General features: G+C 38.6%; 1 protein-coding gene across 1 annotated transcript in view; it reads left to right on the forward strand.

The window, feature by feature from the left end:
* Positions 1-16,389, forward strand: part of ADAMTS9 (ADAM metallopeptidase with thrombospondin type 1 motif 9) — a 146,410-nt gene that overhangs the window by 51,814 nt on the left and 78,207 nt on the right. Inside the window, exons 11-15 of the mRNA XM_072421214.1 lie at positions 1,021-1,166; positions 2,484-2,665; positions 2,740-2,876; positions 5,464-5,581; positions 7,699-7,794. Of these exons, the coding sequence (XP_072277315.1) occupies positions 1,021-1,166; positions 2,484-2,665; positions 2,740-2,876; positions 5,464-5,581; positions 7,699-7,794 (679 nt within the window). The remainder of the gene's footprint in view (positions 1-1,020; positions 1,167-2,483; positions 2,666-2,739; positions 2,877-5,463; positions 5,582-7,698; positions 7,795-16,389) is intronic.

Raw genomic sequence — 16,389 nt, forward strand, 5'->3', positions numbered from 1 at the left:
AGTTTTGTTTGTTTTCCTCACATAAACCATTGCTTCACATGACAATTAACATCAAACTTGATATGGTCAACATCTGCCATATATACATGAAAATTAACTGGTCATATAAACCAAACTACTTACTTTTACCTGAAAATACAGGAAACTGCTTTGACTCAAATAAAAACCTAGGACACAAAATGCAGCCATTACTGCTAACATTCAAAACAGTAATCAATAGAAATTACAATAAAATGTGAATTAATTTTTCTATTGTGTTATATTTAAAATATTAACTTAAAAGGGTAAATAGTTAAAATGCCATAAGCTCAGTCTGTATATTGTTCTACTTTTTACAGATTAAAATATTTTGTACTGGAGATGGTTATGATGGATCTAAACAATCTTTTGGGCATGATTGCTGGCCACCGGTAGATGGCACTGTCTCTGTATGTAGAGAGTGTAACAAACTTGTCTCATGTCAGAGTTAGGTTTACACTTTATGAGGACACTGCATCATTCACTAGTGTGACCTGAATATAAACCAGGATTCTTTTTTTAATGGCATTTTGAGGGCAACATTTTTGAGTATATATGTGTTCTGGTGCATACCACACACGTACACTGCTGCCAAGGCTCATTGAGGTGTCATTTAAAATGAAGAAATGATTATGGACATGCAAGTATTACATATTCATACTAGTCAGTAAATATTCTTTAAAATGAGCCCTCAATGTCCTCTGTAGCTGTAGGCACTGTGGAGCAACTCACCCTCAAACCTCTCAGCAAATTCATACTGTTTGACTCAAGTAAATATCATTTAAGCCAGATTTCCACAGTTTTTAGAGAATCGTATTCTATGAATCATTCACCTCAAACAAGGAAAAATATGAATAAGTCATTTATTTTCTTGGAGGCAGAGTTGTGTGGGAGCCTGTAAATAAAACATTATTTCTTCACAGTTGAATACTTCTATTGCTTATGCCTTGCAGACAGCACAGTGTATTACATCTGTATTACCTCTGTTTATCCTCACCACAGTACTGCAAGTATGGAGTGTGCATCCCAAAAGAGCGAGATTCCTCCGTTATTGATGGCTCCTGGGGGTCATGGAGCCCATTCGGGGCTTGTTCCAGATCTTGCAGCGGGGGAATTAAAACTGCCATCCGGGAGTGCAACAGACCAGAGTAAGAGTACATTACACACAAGTACTATTTAAAAAAAAAAATATCTATTTTATTTTATGTTACATATATTTGGTCCTATTTATAAACGGGAAATGCCTGGCAAACAGTAATTTGTATTCCTCCTATACCTGCTAAATAATTTGTAATTCTATTCAGCCTTGCAATACAAGTACAGGACAGCACAGCAAATTACCCTGCCATTAAATAGTGTCTAGCCCAGGACTCGCACCACCACTTCAACAGGGACACAGACACATTTGTATTGGAATGGTATTTTCACAATTGCTGTCTGTGCTTTTTTGTACCAATGGCAATATGGACAGAAAATAGGAAAATCAATCCTCAGTGGGGTGACAGATACAAAGAGCAAAACAGCCCCATGCATGGGCAAGAGGGAGTGAGTAATGACGGTGAACTTGGCAAGGATAAGTTAGCTATGGGTACAGTGAAAGTACTAAACCATTTGTTAAAAACTCACATTGGAGAGCACCTGGTTGTTAGTTGAGGTACCCCATTGGTTGTTGAGGGCAGCACTGACACTGACCATTTAGAAAGCTTTCGTCAAGGTAAACAACTTGCCCAGATGTTGGCCACTTGTAATGTTTGTATTAAATGGCAGGCTGCAAACCTAAATCTCGCAGTAAACCCAAGTTGCTTGACTTGGATATTTTCCCCCGAGGGAAGTGTTTATACAGCCTCCTATCTAAGGCATAGTTCAGGTACATTTAAGGAAGCTTATTCTGTAAAGAAAATATTACAGTTTCAGAAATGTTAAATGGGAATAACTGATAAAACAAAGTAGTTGGCTACACAGAAGACATTATACATTTGGAAAGTTGCCTTTATGAGTTCTCAAAAACAGGAGATGTTCATTTATCCTTTACGCTAATCTGCCCAGTCTGGTAACTTTCAATGGGGATAAACAGTGGAACAAGTCAGAATTTCTGTCCTGATTGCTATTGTTTCCCCAATACTCATCTCAGGATTACCTGACTGTTTTTCACTCTATTCTCTATTGGCATAAAGGTGTGTACTTGGCCTAGATGAGCAAACGTATGTATGTAGCATTGTGCATGGCTCTAATGAGTAGTTATCCTGAAGGAAGTCCACTCATATCTGCATGTCCAACCACCCTCTAAAGCCTGTGGGACACCTAGACTTTTTAATAACGGTTCTTGTAGGACAGTGTTTCTCAACCAGGGTTCCTCCAAAGGTTGAAAGAGTTCTTGTATATACTTATCTTCAATCAAGCTCAGAGGTGTGAGAAATTGGAATATATCATGATATAGTCAGAAACATCTCTTGTTCTTTCCCCAGGCCAAGGAACGGTGGTAAATACTGTGTGGGACGTAGAATGAAATTCAAATCCTGCAACACTGAACCATGCACTAAGCAAAAGAGGGACTTCCGCGAGGAACAGTGTGCTGACTTTGATGGAAAGCATTTCAATATCAATGGTCTACCTCCAAATGTCCGCTGGGTGCCAAAGTACAGCGGAAGTAAGTGCTGCCCAGAGCTCTTTCACTCGCTGAAATTAAATGTTATTGACAAACCTTTTCCTTTCCGTCCACAGTTCTAATGAAGGATCGCTGTAAACTGTTTTGCCGCGTGGCGGGGAGCACAGCTTATTATCAGCTCAGGGACAGAGTAGTTGATGGAACGTCGTGCGGACCAGACACAAATGACATCTGTGTGCAAGGACTTTGTCGGGTAAATAGTTACTCATTCGATTTGTGCAATGATGAATTAAATGCTTAATGCCTGGCCTAAAGTGAAAGACTGAGTTTTTTTTTTCATTTGTAGCAAACATTACACCTGATAGGAAAGAGCGAAGGGATTTTGCAAAAATTGATTTTGCAGTCAAACAACTGATTTTGCCTTTAGTGACATTTCATTGAAAATAGACTAATATTTTGTGCTTGGACTGTTGAGGAGAAATGTCTTTAAAATACTTACCTAGCCCCCGATCTCTTTTTCATTTGTTAAAAGCAAAACTATATTTTTTGCCTATTTGTAAACAGGTTATAGTATAGGTTCCTCTGTTCCTCCATGTCTGTTCCCATGTTCCCAGCTAATAGAGGTGCAAAAACATGGAGGAGTTCCCTAATTCTCAGGAGTCTTTTTAAAGCTGAACTCCAGTTTTACTTTCAATCTCACACAGTTGTATGGCTCCTTTCTTGTATTGAAGTTGCCCAAATGTAACCACTTACTTTTTACCCTGTGCATTAAAACATGCAGTTCCATCATCCGAAACATGTCTAGTATTATCCAGGATTTTCTTCTCCGGCCTTACTGTCCCGGCATACTCCTTCTTTGATTCATTTAATTTCATTTAAATCATGAAGGCTCAGTATCACATGAGGGCATTGCCTAGGACAGCCACCCTGCCAAGGAACACCTAATTCTCCAGACTGAAATCTACCTAAGAAGGTAGTTTGATATTTGCATAACCCCTCCAAAGAGTTATCTCATTGTGGACATCAAGACTGAGAGCTCTTAAGAGAAATCTTAGGGGAAAATGCTGTAAAGTTTTCTGGAAGTTATGAACAGCATCCCGGTGGGTTACTATTATTACAAGATCTGCCTGTATTGCACAAAAAAGCAGAGACCTTGTCAGAAAAGGGTATATAAATATTGGAAAGATATCTTATCTCCAGCTAGACCATACCAATGATTGTATTTTGCAGCCCATTCATAAAAAGCATATGAGGATGCAAAAACCACTTTTTTTCAGTTTCATTTATTTTTAAATGATTATTTTTGTACTGTTCTAAAGTTTGGGATTTTTTTTTCTTATTATTTGCTAAGCTGAAAATGCTGATTTCTATAAGGTTACAATGAAAAAAATGTTTGTTGAAATCTGCTAATACTGCATTTAAATTAAATATTTCAGCTCTTTGTTTCAATGCGCTTACTTGGATTTGCAAGTATTGTGAGTCAGCCTCAAAAGAACTATTGTACTAAAGTTCTAGTGAAAGGGCAACATACCCCTATGTCAATCACAATGCATAATATGTGATTGCTTGGAGGCCCTTAAAATGATTAACCCTTTCCAGGTTGTAATTATGACATTAATTCTCAATGATGTCAAACAATAAGTTTGAACAGATTTGTAAATGCAAAAGCCCCATCCTGACTCATTGCTCCATCCTTTATCACAACCAGAGATAGTACCCAGCACTGGGTAATGGGAAGCATGTAACTTCCTCCTCTGTGACACTAAGACCTAACAAACAGAAACTTGGTTGGGGGCTCGCTCCCTAGATCTCACAAACGGTGCAAGTCATGAATGCCAATATCACTTTCCAAAATTGTCAAGGAAAATTTTGGTCACAATTTGACTTTACCACCTATGATTAGGGTACATTTGAAAATAACTTGACAAGTTCCTATTAGTATACCTTAAAAGAGCCCCATTCTAGATATCGTATTAGTAAAAATAAATATTATTTAGTTTGATAATGTTCATACTCAAATCACACAATTTTTGCAGTTAGCTACCTTTTAAGCCAAGCAAAGTTCACAGAGTCTTAAGCATTAAATATTCTTTAAGTTACATCAGATCAGCCGTGACAGGTCTTTTTCTAAATAGGAGCTGTTTAGTGATTTATAGCCCATGGTTCATTAACTACTGCAAAAGAGCTAAGGACTGTGTGAGATGTGAACCCTTATCTAAAATCAGCAGTGATGAAAAGGACTGGTTGTTACAGGAAAGTCTTCCATAGACACTCATGGGACTCCATATTGTTTGATAATCCAAGGATAAGACTGTCCCTGCAGATCAAACTTTTTTTTCAGCATAGGCAAAAAGATTCACAGTTTCCCAGAAGGTTTTTTTTTCCACGCCATTGAACTGACCAGACCTTCTTAAGCTCATAGAACCTCTTGCTATCTTTGACTGTCTGTGTAGAGCAGTGTTTCTCAACCAGGGTTCCCTGGAACCTTAGGGTTTCTCCAGAGGTTGCTAGAAGTTCCTCGGGCAATGACCAGTTCCTGACTCTTTGGTCAGTTTACCAGATTCCAAATTCTTTTTTTCAATTTTGGGTATCTGTAAATATCTCAGCTTTCTCCATGGCCAGCAATGTAAGCGGCATTCTTCGTATTGACCCCCACATCAATGTACTGTGAGTTGTAGATATAGCATTATGACAGGGGTTCCCTAAGACCTGAAAGGTTTTTCAAGGGGTTTCCCCCAGGTTCAAAAAGTTGAGAAACACTTCTATAGAGAATAACCTAATCCCAGGAGTAATGATATACTTATTTTTTTATGGCTATTCTCTCTATCTTTTTTTTAAAGCAAGCTGGTTGTGATCACGTCCTAAACTCAAAAGCCAGAAGAGATAAGTGTGGAGTTTGTGGTGGAGACAATTCATCCTGTAAGACCATAGCTGGAACGTATAATATAGTACATTATGGTAGGTAACCAGAAAAGTTGTTAATACTCTGTCATTTATTATTTTTTTTCTTACAGATTATCGACCCCATACTTTTTTAAGACTGAACCAGTTTTGCTCTGGTTTGAATTTTGGCATGATATTTTAGTAGAAACAGGTCTAGATATAACAACTAGAGCTTAAATGAAGAGATGTACAAATGTAATTGATTAACAATTTTTACTATTTTTAATATTACATACTGTAGCTAGATAGCTAAATAATTCCCACATGCATGCGGGTAATTGGGAATTAGTGGAAGCCATGCTGTCCTCCAGCACTGCATCATGATGACTGACACTGAAAAGACCACTCCTGGTTTTCCAATATAGCAGAACTTTTTTGTTGTGCCTAGATTTGACATGCTGATCACATGCTGCTTTAAATTTTTTATTGTCACATTGTTTGCCTGGTAAAAGCACAGGAGACAATGCAAAATACAAAAGGACCAAAAGCAACCACAGCCAGGCCACCAGGAACTCTGGCTAGATACAATTATGAAAAGAACAAGCCTGACACAATGCAAATAGTAGTCTCTATCACAGTTTATAAACTAAAGTGATATCCCTATACGTTTACATTTCGGGCCTGATTTATTAAAGCCCTCCAAGACTGGAGAAGATAGACAATGGGGAACATGGGTGATCCAACCTGATATGGTTTTAGATTGCAAACACTTTCAATCCTGAACTGGATCTATTCAAGGTTCGCTGGATGACCCAGGTCCAGCCATGATCTATCTTCTCTTTAGTCTTTGAGAACTGTAAATAAAATCAGGCCCACTGAATCTGTTCTCCAAGAAATATTTGTATTTTTATTTACAATCTCTGGAGCATACACGGACTGCTCTATTTATGCAGTCCATGGTAGGCCAGCCAAATAGCTAGTAAGAGAACACCGTAGATCCGAAAACAGGACCTGCAATCAACTCTTAATAAAAGCTATGTTTACAATCCTCAGGACACTCACTCTAGGCTTCCTCCTTGATTGGTTCCAGGACCAAAAATCAGGGTATCTGTTCATATGATGTTGAAAAGGAGTATGAGAGTTCATATTGGCTAAGTCTAATGATTTAGATCAGTGATCCAAATCACCAGACCTCTTGTCATGTGATCAGCATGGACCATTTCAGGATGACCATTTCAGGATCGCTGTAAATGTAAAATATTAGTAAAAGTAAAGCAACAAGTTTGCATTAATGCCCCTTCCCCTAGTAGTAGCACAGTTCTTGAGCATTTGCAAGAATTTGGATATTTAGCATGCCTAGGGAACTCACTGGAAAGATTGTGACATCATGCCCAACAGTATGTAAGCTGAGGGGTAAGGTAAGTATATTTACTAACTGTTTCTCGTCTTTGGAGTTATCGGCCGTCATGAAGTTTTTGTTTCTCAAGGGAAAGTCAGCAAAGGACATTCACAATGAGATGTCACAAACACTGGGGGAGAAGTGTCCTTCCTTTCCCTGGAGAAACAAAAACTTCATGATGGTTTGAAACTCCAAAAACGTGAAACTTGCTTGTGCCTCTGCCATCACAGCTTTTCACCTAAAGAAAAAACAGTTTTAAGAATTGCAAAGACCTGATATTTGCACAGTTACATACTAAGATATTAGGCTGTCATATGCATACACACTCATGTTTCTATTTCATATGAAAGGGGGGGCAAAGCCAGGAACTTCTCAGCATCCTCTCGTGTATATATATATATATATATATATATATATATATATATATATATATACCTTTTTGCTTTTATATCGGTGATTTTGGGCTAACTGCTTTTTGCTTTAAGAACCTGTAAATGCACATAGTCTGGACACAGGTGCACAGGTGTAATTTAAAAGAAAAATCTACATTTCCAATTTGTATAAGATGACATAATGTCATAATAAAACATTTTCAAATAGGATTAAGTGAATCAATCCACTTCATTTAGGCATAACCTCTTAAATGGCGATTTCCATTCTTTTGTTCTCTTGTAACATAGAAAGTTGTGTCTTGAAGTTATGCTACATGCATTTGGCAGCCGTGTAAATCAAACAGGCTTTTGTGGAGCACATCCGGCTCATTAATCAGCTCCGGCTCTTTTGTGTCTTCCAGGCTACAATAACGTAGTGCGTATTCCGGCCGGTGCTACCAACATCGATGTGCGGCAGCACAGCTACTCAGGAAAACCGGAAGATGATAACTACCTTGGTGAGATCACTCTACTGTATCTGAACTCTATAGAAGAATGCAGATTACACATCATGTTTTAGTCTTGGCTCGAGCTTTGTCTTCTCAGTAAAGATTACAACTATTTTAGAGTTGGAACAGGCAAATCTTGCTGACATGCTGCTGGCAGCTATTTCAGTGGGGCGGCTATTATTAAAGGAATTAAACCCCTTAGTATCTTTCTTCTGACTTTCAGATGGGGCTTTCTGGTGACATATAGGGCTTGATTTTTAAAGCTCTCCAAGACTGGAGAAGATAGACTATCATAGAGGAACCTGGGTAATCCAGCAAATCTGGAACAGATGTCCCACAAATTGTATTTTTTTTTTTGGCAAATGTTTTCAGACTTGGACCAGATCCATTGTAAGATTTCTGGATCACCCTGGATGTCCCATGATAGTCTATCGTCCCCAGTCTTCCCCAGAGAGCTTTAATAAATCTGGCCCATAGTGTTTACTAAAAAGAACCTGTGGAGCATTTACAGCCTATGACACTGTGTATTTGTATTCCCAGAGGATCTTCCTTGTATCCCTTTGTACCCCCTTTCACAATTCTCTTCAGGAGAGAGGGCTTTAGACCAGGCAGGACCAGGTAAATAAGAGCAGGTGCTGTAACAGTTTATTGTTGCTAATACAGTGATGTCCCTAATATGAAAGCTTTAACTTCCACAGCCTCAGGACCTACAAGGGGGGCTTCTCGTAGCTCTTTCTAGGACTTTGCTGGTCCAGTCTTAGACTGTGCACTCTTTCCAGTGGGGTTTAAAATATCAGGCCATACACTTTTCATTCAATTCTACGGCATAATTTTCCCTAGGAAACTGCCCACCTCTGTTTTGACATGTTTCAGATAAGGGATCAGATTTCACACCGTCCTTGTTATAAAGACGTTCACTAACTAGTCATCATCCATGGTTCTGTGTACCTAAATGCAGAAGAAGAGGACTCTGGTGTCCAAGCACTGGAGGGACAGCATCAGAGAATTTCACTGATGTTTCTAGGGGAATGTCTCTGGTATTAGATATAAAAGCATCTAGCATTGCAGGCCTAGAACCAGAATGAAAAAAAGGCTTCATATCACTGACCAAGGCTTTATAGGCTCAGTCCCAGACTGCCTTCTCTATTGCCTTCCAGTGCTGTATAAAGTTTAAGACCAAAATACTCATTTTCAGTTCTAGGAGCCTCTATCATACCCTTTCAACCAGTCAATCTCAGTAGGGTCAAAGTTCAGATTGACGGATCCTTCTCTTCCCTGAGATCGAAGTACCTAAAGTCTAAGTTTTTGACCATCTTGGGTGTAGCCTTTTCAAGGTGAATTATTCAGATATTCTCTTTTTAATTATCCCTTCCAGCAAAATAGCTAACATTGCATTATATAAAAGCTCCATTCAGGATAAAACAAAAGAAGACCCTAACCTTTTCCCACGTTTTCCAAAAGAAAAAAAGATGCTTTGGTTTAGGGGTTTATTATCTGAGTCTGGATATTTTTCAACATATACCTGCCATATAGTCAAACATTTTAATAGTTTTGGATACAATTAAGAACATTTAGTAGCTCTGTCAGCTTTTTATTGCTGCCTGCAACTTCTGGTGAGATGTAAACCTCTATGCTGAAGAGGAATCCAAAAACATTACAGTTGTCACTGGAACAGCAACATAGGAAAAAGCTTCCAAAGGTGACACCTGTTCTGGCTTAACAGGAATTTTAGCAGAAATATTTTTCACACCCCCTTAGACAGAAAGTGAAGATAAATCTGATACAAATACAGCAATAATTAGGCCTGATATGGTTTTGATAATTCCTCTAATTATCCAAAATGTAACGTTTTTGGCTTTAGATCCACTTAAAATGGTTTTCCCCTTTAGGTAACTCCGAAAACATTTCTGCTGGAGAAGTGAAATGTCTGGCTCAGCTCTGATATATAAATTGTTATTGTAAATGATGTAGGTCTGTTCTTCGTCCAACACTGTGATGAGCACTTGGTAGAGGCACCTCCTTAGTTTGAGTCTCCGAGTTCTGCACATTACAGTGAGCTGTTTCTACCTTGATTTGTGTCACTGGTACACTAAGCACTCAAATCATTTGTTTGTGTAAGGAAAATCCCCTCTGTACAGAGACTTAGCTGTCTGTCGCTGTGATCACATCCCTTCACTCACAGCTGACACTGTCATCCCTTTGCTGTCTGGCGTGTTATTCTTCAGTCACTCCACAAGTGCAGAGAGTTCACGTTGTGCTTTTGTTGTAGTTACACAAATTTTATGTTGTGATTTTGTACATTTGTGACTTGATGAGTATAAATAGTAGGCAGCCAGGAGATGGAGATAGATAAGGAGTAGAGGATGGAAGATGCAATGAGGGAGAGGGGAGTGGTGCTGGGTAAGAGTGAAAATAGAACTGGCCTTGGAGTTGGGAGCAGTGCTGGGTAAGGGAGAGAAAAAAGATGTGACCTGGGATAGGGTAGTGGTGAAGGAGATGGTAGATGTAACCAATGAAAGAGAAGTGGTGCTTGGTAAGAGAGAGGGTACGAATGACATGGGAGAGAAAAGTGGTGCCTGCTAGAAGAGAAGGTAAATGTGACCAAGGAAAGAGAAGTGGTGCCTGCTAAGGGTAAAGGGGTAAATTTGACCTAGGAAAGAGGATCAGTAGCGGATCCTGATAAAAGAATGGAGAAATTTGTTCTCGGACAGGAAGGGGCACATCTGGTTAGTGAGAGGGTAGAATGTCAAAGGGGTAACAAACCTCATCTTTATTTTTAAGTATTGCCACCCTAATTCAGTGATAATAAACAAAAGTATTACAAAGTAAAACAGAAAGAAAGCTGGATTTTTGTAGGCAATAAAAACCTTTATTAGTATTCAAATGATTCATCCAACAAATTTAAACAACAATTAATAAGTGCAAATGGTAATCCCAGTGGTCATTTAATGGGGATGACCATTACCCTAAAGAGGTAGAAAAGTGACCCAAGAGATAGGAGCAGTGTCTGGTGAGAAGAGACGGAATATGTGAAATGGAAGCAGTGCGTGGTAGAGAAGAATTGTGACCTGGAAGGGGCAAATGTTATTGAGTTAGACAGAGAAAAGATGTGATCTGGGTGAGGGGTTCAGTGTCATGGAAGAAGTGATTTAACCTAGAAGAGTGAAGTTTTGTCTTGTAAGAGAAAAAAGAGCTATGTCCTGGGAGAGGGAAGTCCCATATTGTTCTTCTCTTTTCTCTTTTTTTTCTCTCCCTTCTACCTTATTCTTCTTTCCTCCCTCTTTTATCCCCTATCTCACTCTTGATGTTCTGTTTTCTATAAGCCTTCATCGTTCCACTTTTCTCCTCCTACCTACTGTTTTGTCTCTAACCTTCATCTGTCAATTGTCTGGGTTTTCTCATCCTACCTCCACTACCTTTTCTTATAATTTCTCTACCTTTCTCTACTTTTGCTTCTCCCCCCTTAGGACCCATTTACACATGTGTGTGGACACACCTTAAAACTATTTTTCTAAAGGGCATCTCAATGTTCTATGCACAGCACAATGCCCTGGAAAAATTGTGTTGGGGTCCTATTTAGAGTGAGTGGCACCAACACAAATATGTAAACATACAGTTACATTGTGATACACCTTTTTCTCCAGTCTGGTTTCTGCTTCCTTCAATGTTCCTTTTATTTTATTTTTCCTCTCTCTTTCTTACATTCTCTCTTCCTCTGCAGCCTCCTATACACCCTTTTTTTCCTATTTCCCTACTTTTCCTCCTGCCCTCTTTTCCACACTCTCATTTTTTTCCTCCTATTTTCACTCTCTCTTTATTTCTCTTACCCTCTTTATCTCTACCTGTCCTTCTTTCTCTGTCTCTGTGCTCCCTCCTATCCAACCTGTCTATTGATCTAATGTTTCTGTCATTCAAACTAATCTGTCTTGTACTTGAACTTTTCTTGGCAAATTTTCAAAGCTCCTTTTCATGTAGAGCTTCTTAAAAGTTTTACTTTGTTTATGGTGCTTTCTAGTCCAAATGCTGATTTATCACTGCTGTGTGCTATGCATTGTTTATGTTTTACACTTTGAAAGAATACCCATATTTTCCTGTAGAATACCTTAGGCACATCAGGACATGCGTTAGAAGGAAATTCAGCAGGTTCTGGTAGCCCGTTGCAAGTGTTATTTTTAGTAGATCGATAGATAGACAGACAGATACAGACATACTGTAAACACATAGATAAACCTAAAAAAACATCTTACAATAAAATGCTGCCATCCTAATATATTTATTTTTAATGCAATAAAAAGAGCAAGGATGTTTTTTGAAATTTCAGCTTTAATATCTATCTTACAATTAGTTATCATTCGTATGAACCTGATACTAGGTTATTTGGTTTCTAGGGTACCCAAAAAAAAGTGTAAAAAATAATGTAAATGGTCCCAGAGCTGCTGACTGCACTCCTCCAAATGGCTGAACCAAGTTTGCAATTATTTGCCACCCACATATTGATCAGTGCTTTACTTAGCACATAGACTATTCAAAGTAGTTCATTGAGAAGAATATATCTAGGGTACCTCTGACATTTATCCAAGAGCACACATAAGGCATGACTAACTTTTTGCTAATTGATGTCCAAGTATCTTTTCATATTGTGGACAGAAAATTAGGAAAGCATAATAGAGAAAGTGTAAACTTCATATAAACAGTTTACTTTGTGAGAACTACACCTACGATCTAGCACTGCAAAATAAAACAGCTGCGAGGGCTAATTAATGAACATGTTTTTCCCAACATTCAAGGATGCATGCAATGCTGGACTTTCTTATTAGAAAGCCCAGCAAAAGTTGTAAATATATATGTATGTATATATATAATTTTTATAAATTAAAGTATTATTTGTTGAATACAGATCTTGCATTTATTCTCTGAAAAATTTGTTTATTTATTGTAAACTCTAAAAAATACCAAATTCCTTCTTTTTTTAATCATTATAAAGTTGGGCCCCTTAACCCCCAAAGGGCCTTATTGAAACAGCCTCATCCACCACTTGTGCTATTCATATGCAGCCTATATAGATGCAAATGAAAAAGTGTGTGTGCATACACTTATTTCACAGCTCAGTGAGTGTGTGACTGCTCGGCATGAACCTCCCAGAGCTTACTTGAGATTCCAGAAGGAATTTAACATTGTCATCAAAATCTGAAGTGTTAACATTTACTCTTTGGTGTAAGTGGGCGCGTAACAACACAGCGAGGAAACTCCTTAAAGCTGAGGAGAAGGATATCTTAGTAGAAGAAGGAGCACACTTGTGTAGAAATGAATTTTCCTTTCATCTTGGTTCAGCAAGTTTTCTTCTTGAAGAAGTCTGCACATGGTTTTCATAGTAAAAGGTCACTGCTTTGTCTTACTTGCCTGATTAGCATCATAAAAGATCAAACATTAAAAAAAGGTTACATTTAGTAAAAAAAACTGCTGATAACATTCACAACTGGTGTATGTCAGTTTAAGTGAACCTTGTTCAGGTTTAAACTTATTTTCCAGCTGTCTGGTCTACTCAGTAAAGGTAGGAATGTAAGCAGGAGGCTCCCCACTGTAGAGACTACAAAAGTTAGCATTCTGTTAAGTGATCTGGCATGACAGATTGCTAAATCGTGTTGTGGAACAACTGCACTGATGCTAGAATTTCACCTGTGATTACAAACATTTGCCCCAGGCAAAGAAAATCTAGCACCTGTACAGACCTTTTGATCCGGCACCACAAAATTCCCTTTAGTCTTCTAGCTTTGGTTCAATTTTGTTTTTTCATTGACTAAGCTGAAAATGATCTTTTGTGATCTTTTTGAAGAACACAAGAATAAATGATCACTGTTCAATTCTATAGTGTAGGGATGGAGGAGAACAAGCAGGAGGCACCCTGATGTGTCCTCCCCATAGGAAATTGCAGAAGTCATCCCCAGTCAATGGTGGATCTCTAAGTGGCATCTGGGTACTGATGCTGTAGAACCTGTAGGCAGGGGATGGTCCCTGTATTGTAACCCAACTTTTCAGTAACCACCCATAAACAGCCTGGTGGTTACTAAGAAAGTGCTCCTGGCTATAAAGGGCTGGGGAGTGAGTGGAGTAAGGGAGAAAACTGGTCCTCTTGGTTCCTTTACCTTGTGGCAATGCCGTTGATGCCAACTGTAAGATCTATGGCCCCTGAATCTCTCCATCCTTATTTACTTAATTTTTCAACCTTGATGGTTGCTCCCAATTGAATTCCGAGAATTTATTTAAAGCCTGTAGGTGCATGCCTACATCTTGTGTATATTGACTTGCGTCACTGCTTTTCCATTGTGCTATCTCAGCTGAATACGATACAAAAGAATGCAGATACTGGCTTAATTAAGCCTTTCTGCACATCCTAAGCATATTAGGGTGTGTATAATTTCTAATTAAATAATTGTTTAGCACATGATGCATTTATAATCACCAAGGTGAATGAGATTATGATGTTTGAATAAGAGAAGAATATTCTCTGTGCTGTTGGAGAACAGGTGACTTTGTATTAATTTCTATAAGCACTTGCTAATTGCAAAATTATGCATGACACTGATCTCTGCAAGCCAGCTTCTTTCTCATCAGTCATTCTGCTAAGGATGTGTATGTCACCTGTAAGAGGTTGGAGGGAATTAAAATTTTATTGATGCAGGAAGAATGGGTATCGGTGATTAAAACCTTTCTGTATGGCAATCAGTAGCCTACCGTAGCAGTTCCCTGTTTTGATAGAAACTGGTCAATATAGATGACATGCTTCGGAGATATTTATATAACCAAGTCCTATTTTATTTGAAAAAAAATGCAATTAGAAATACCAGGATAATTAGACATTTGGTAGGTAGCAGCAGCTTTTAATCTCACTGGGTACTCTTGCCAATGTAATAAGGAGACTTAAAGCATATGTCAAGTATGTGTTTCCATGTTTTGACTTAGTTAAAACACTACAGGGACAAATTTTCACTGATGCTGACAAAAATCCAATTAACCCATAACTTCCTGTAGTGAGTTGAAGATGCTTCTTATGCTACATTGAAATTCCAGGCAATGTTGTCAGCTCTGCCATTGGATCACCTGACCTGGGCACCACCTGGTCCGGTCTGCATCCACCCTGCTTTAAAATATTGTGAATTAGAGGGAGCCATTCTGCATCTTTCCTGTCCTTTTCTGGTTATTTCAAGCTGTTAGTGAGGGTGGCTGCACACAGCTCCTTATTTTAATTACTCCAAATGTATATTGCTTGGTACACAGGGACATCAGCTTATTCAATAAAAAATGCAAGAAGCACATAAAACTACTTCAACTTATAGAAGCCAATCAGAACTCATTGGGGATAAGTTCAGGTGCTCGGTCTAGTGGGGTTCTTTAAAACCAAACTAAACCCACAAACTCTCCCAAAAAAATTCTATAACTATGGACAACCACACATAGAAGGAATAATCTTCAAAAGCAATGTAGTGCCAATCTAACTCCTCTCTAGCAGTAGTTAGGCCATCAAAACAAGAACAGGGACCTAAAGGGTGGATAGAGGGACCATTAGGAAGCCTGGTATGTTTTAGTCCCTTTGGACAATTTAACAAACTACAGATAGCTTTTGCAGTAAAATCACATGTTCTTTTCTTTCAAGTCCATCGCTTGTAGTTTTACTCCCACTTTACCATTAAGTGGTAATGGCACTTGAAACTTCTACTTTTAAAACATACTGCCAGTGAACATTAAAGGACCTTTTTTTTCACTGAGAACTTTACAATAGCCTTTTACACATTAGCTTCCCCGGTTCTCTCAGAAATGAGGTTCTTTGTGTCTTCCATTTAGCAGGAGAGAGCCCTCACAGTAACACGGCCATGTGATGGATGAAATGGCACACAAGCAAACTCAGGAAATTAACTAAGTAATCGCATTAGTGTGAAGTTGTGCAGTAGACTGCTGCTTTCAGGAAACCGCTCTCCCTGGCAAAGAATTTGGCCTGGTAAATAGAGTGTGCTGCACATACCACAAGATTTGGGTTATAAGGGAGAAAAGAACGCTCTGTCAGTGTGAGTTAAGGTCTCGGATGTATCCATTGAGGAGGGAGGTTGTTACTGGGAAACCTGTGGGAATTAGATTATTTGCCTCTTTGTCACTCATTCTTAATCCTGTAGACATGGAAAAAATAAAAGCAAGACCATGAAGGTTGAGGGTGCCTTGTATCAGCTTGTGGATTCACAAACATCTTTCCAGTTGGTAATTATACTGCTTGACCATTAACCAATCGACAGGGATTAGCGGTCTTTAAGGGTCAGTCCATGTTTTAGAATCATTCTGATGAGGTTTCCTTATTCTTGTTGTGGTGTTTACCTATTTTACATTGGGGAGAGGGCAGAAGAAGCACTGTGTTGGCAGAATTGGGTGAGAAGAACTCCTTAATGAGGTGCCTATGAGATAGAGGTACATGTCATGAAATCTCATCAGTACTGAAAAAAAAATACTCTTGTTGCCTGAGCATTTTAGGATAAATTTAAAAGTATTAAATTACCCATCAATTACAATAAAGTCCTACTCTTGCCTAAATGATTTTTCTAAAGGTGATAGGGAGAGTAG

Source organism: Pyxicephalus adspersus, chromosome 8, assembly GCF_032062135.1.
Source record: "Pyxicephalus adspersus chromosome 8, UCB_Pads_2.0, whole genome shotgun sequence".
Taxonomy (NCBI): Eukaryota; Metazoa; Chordata; class Amphibia; order Anura; family Pyxicephalidae; genus Pyxicephalus; species Pyxicephalus adspersus.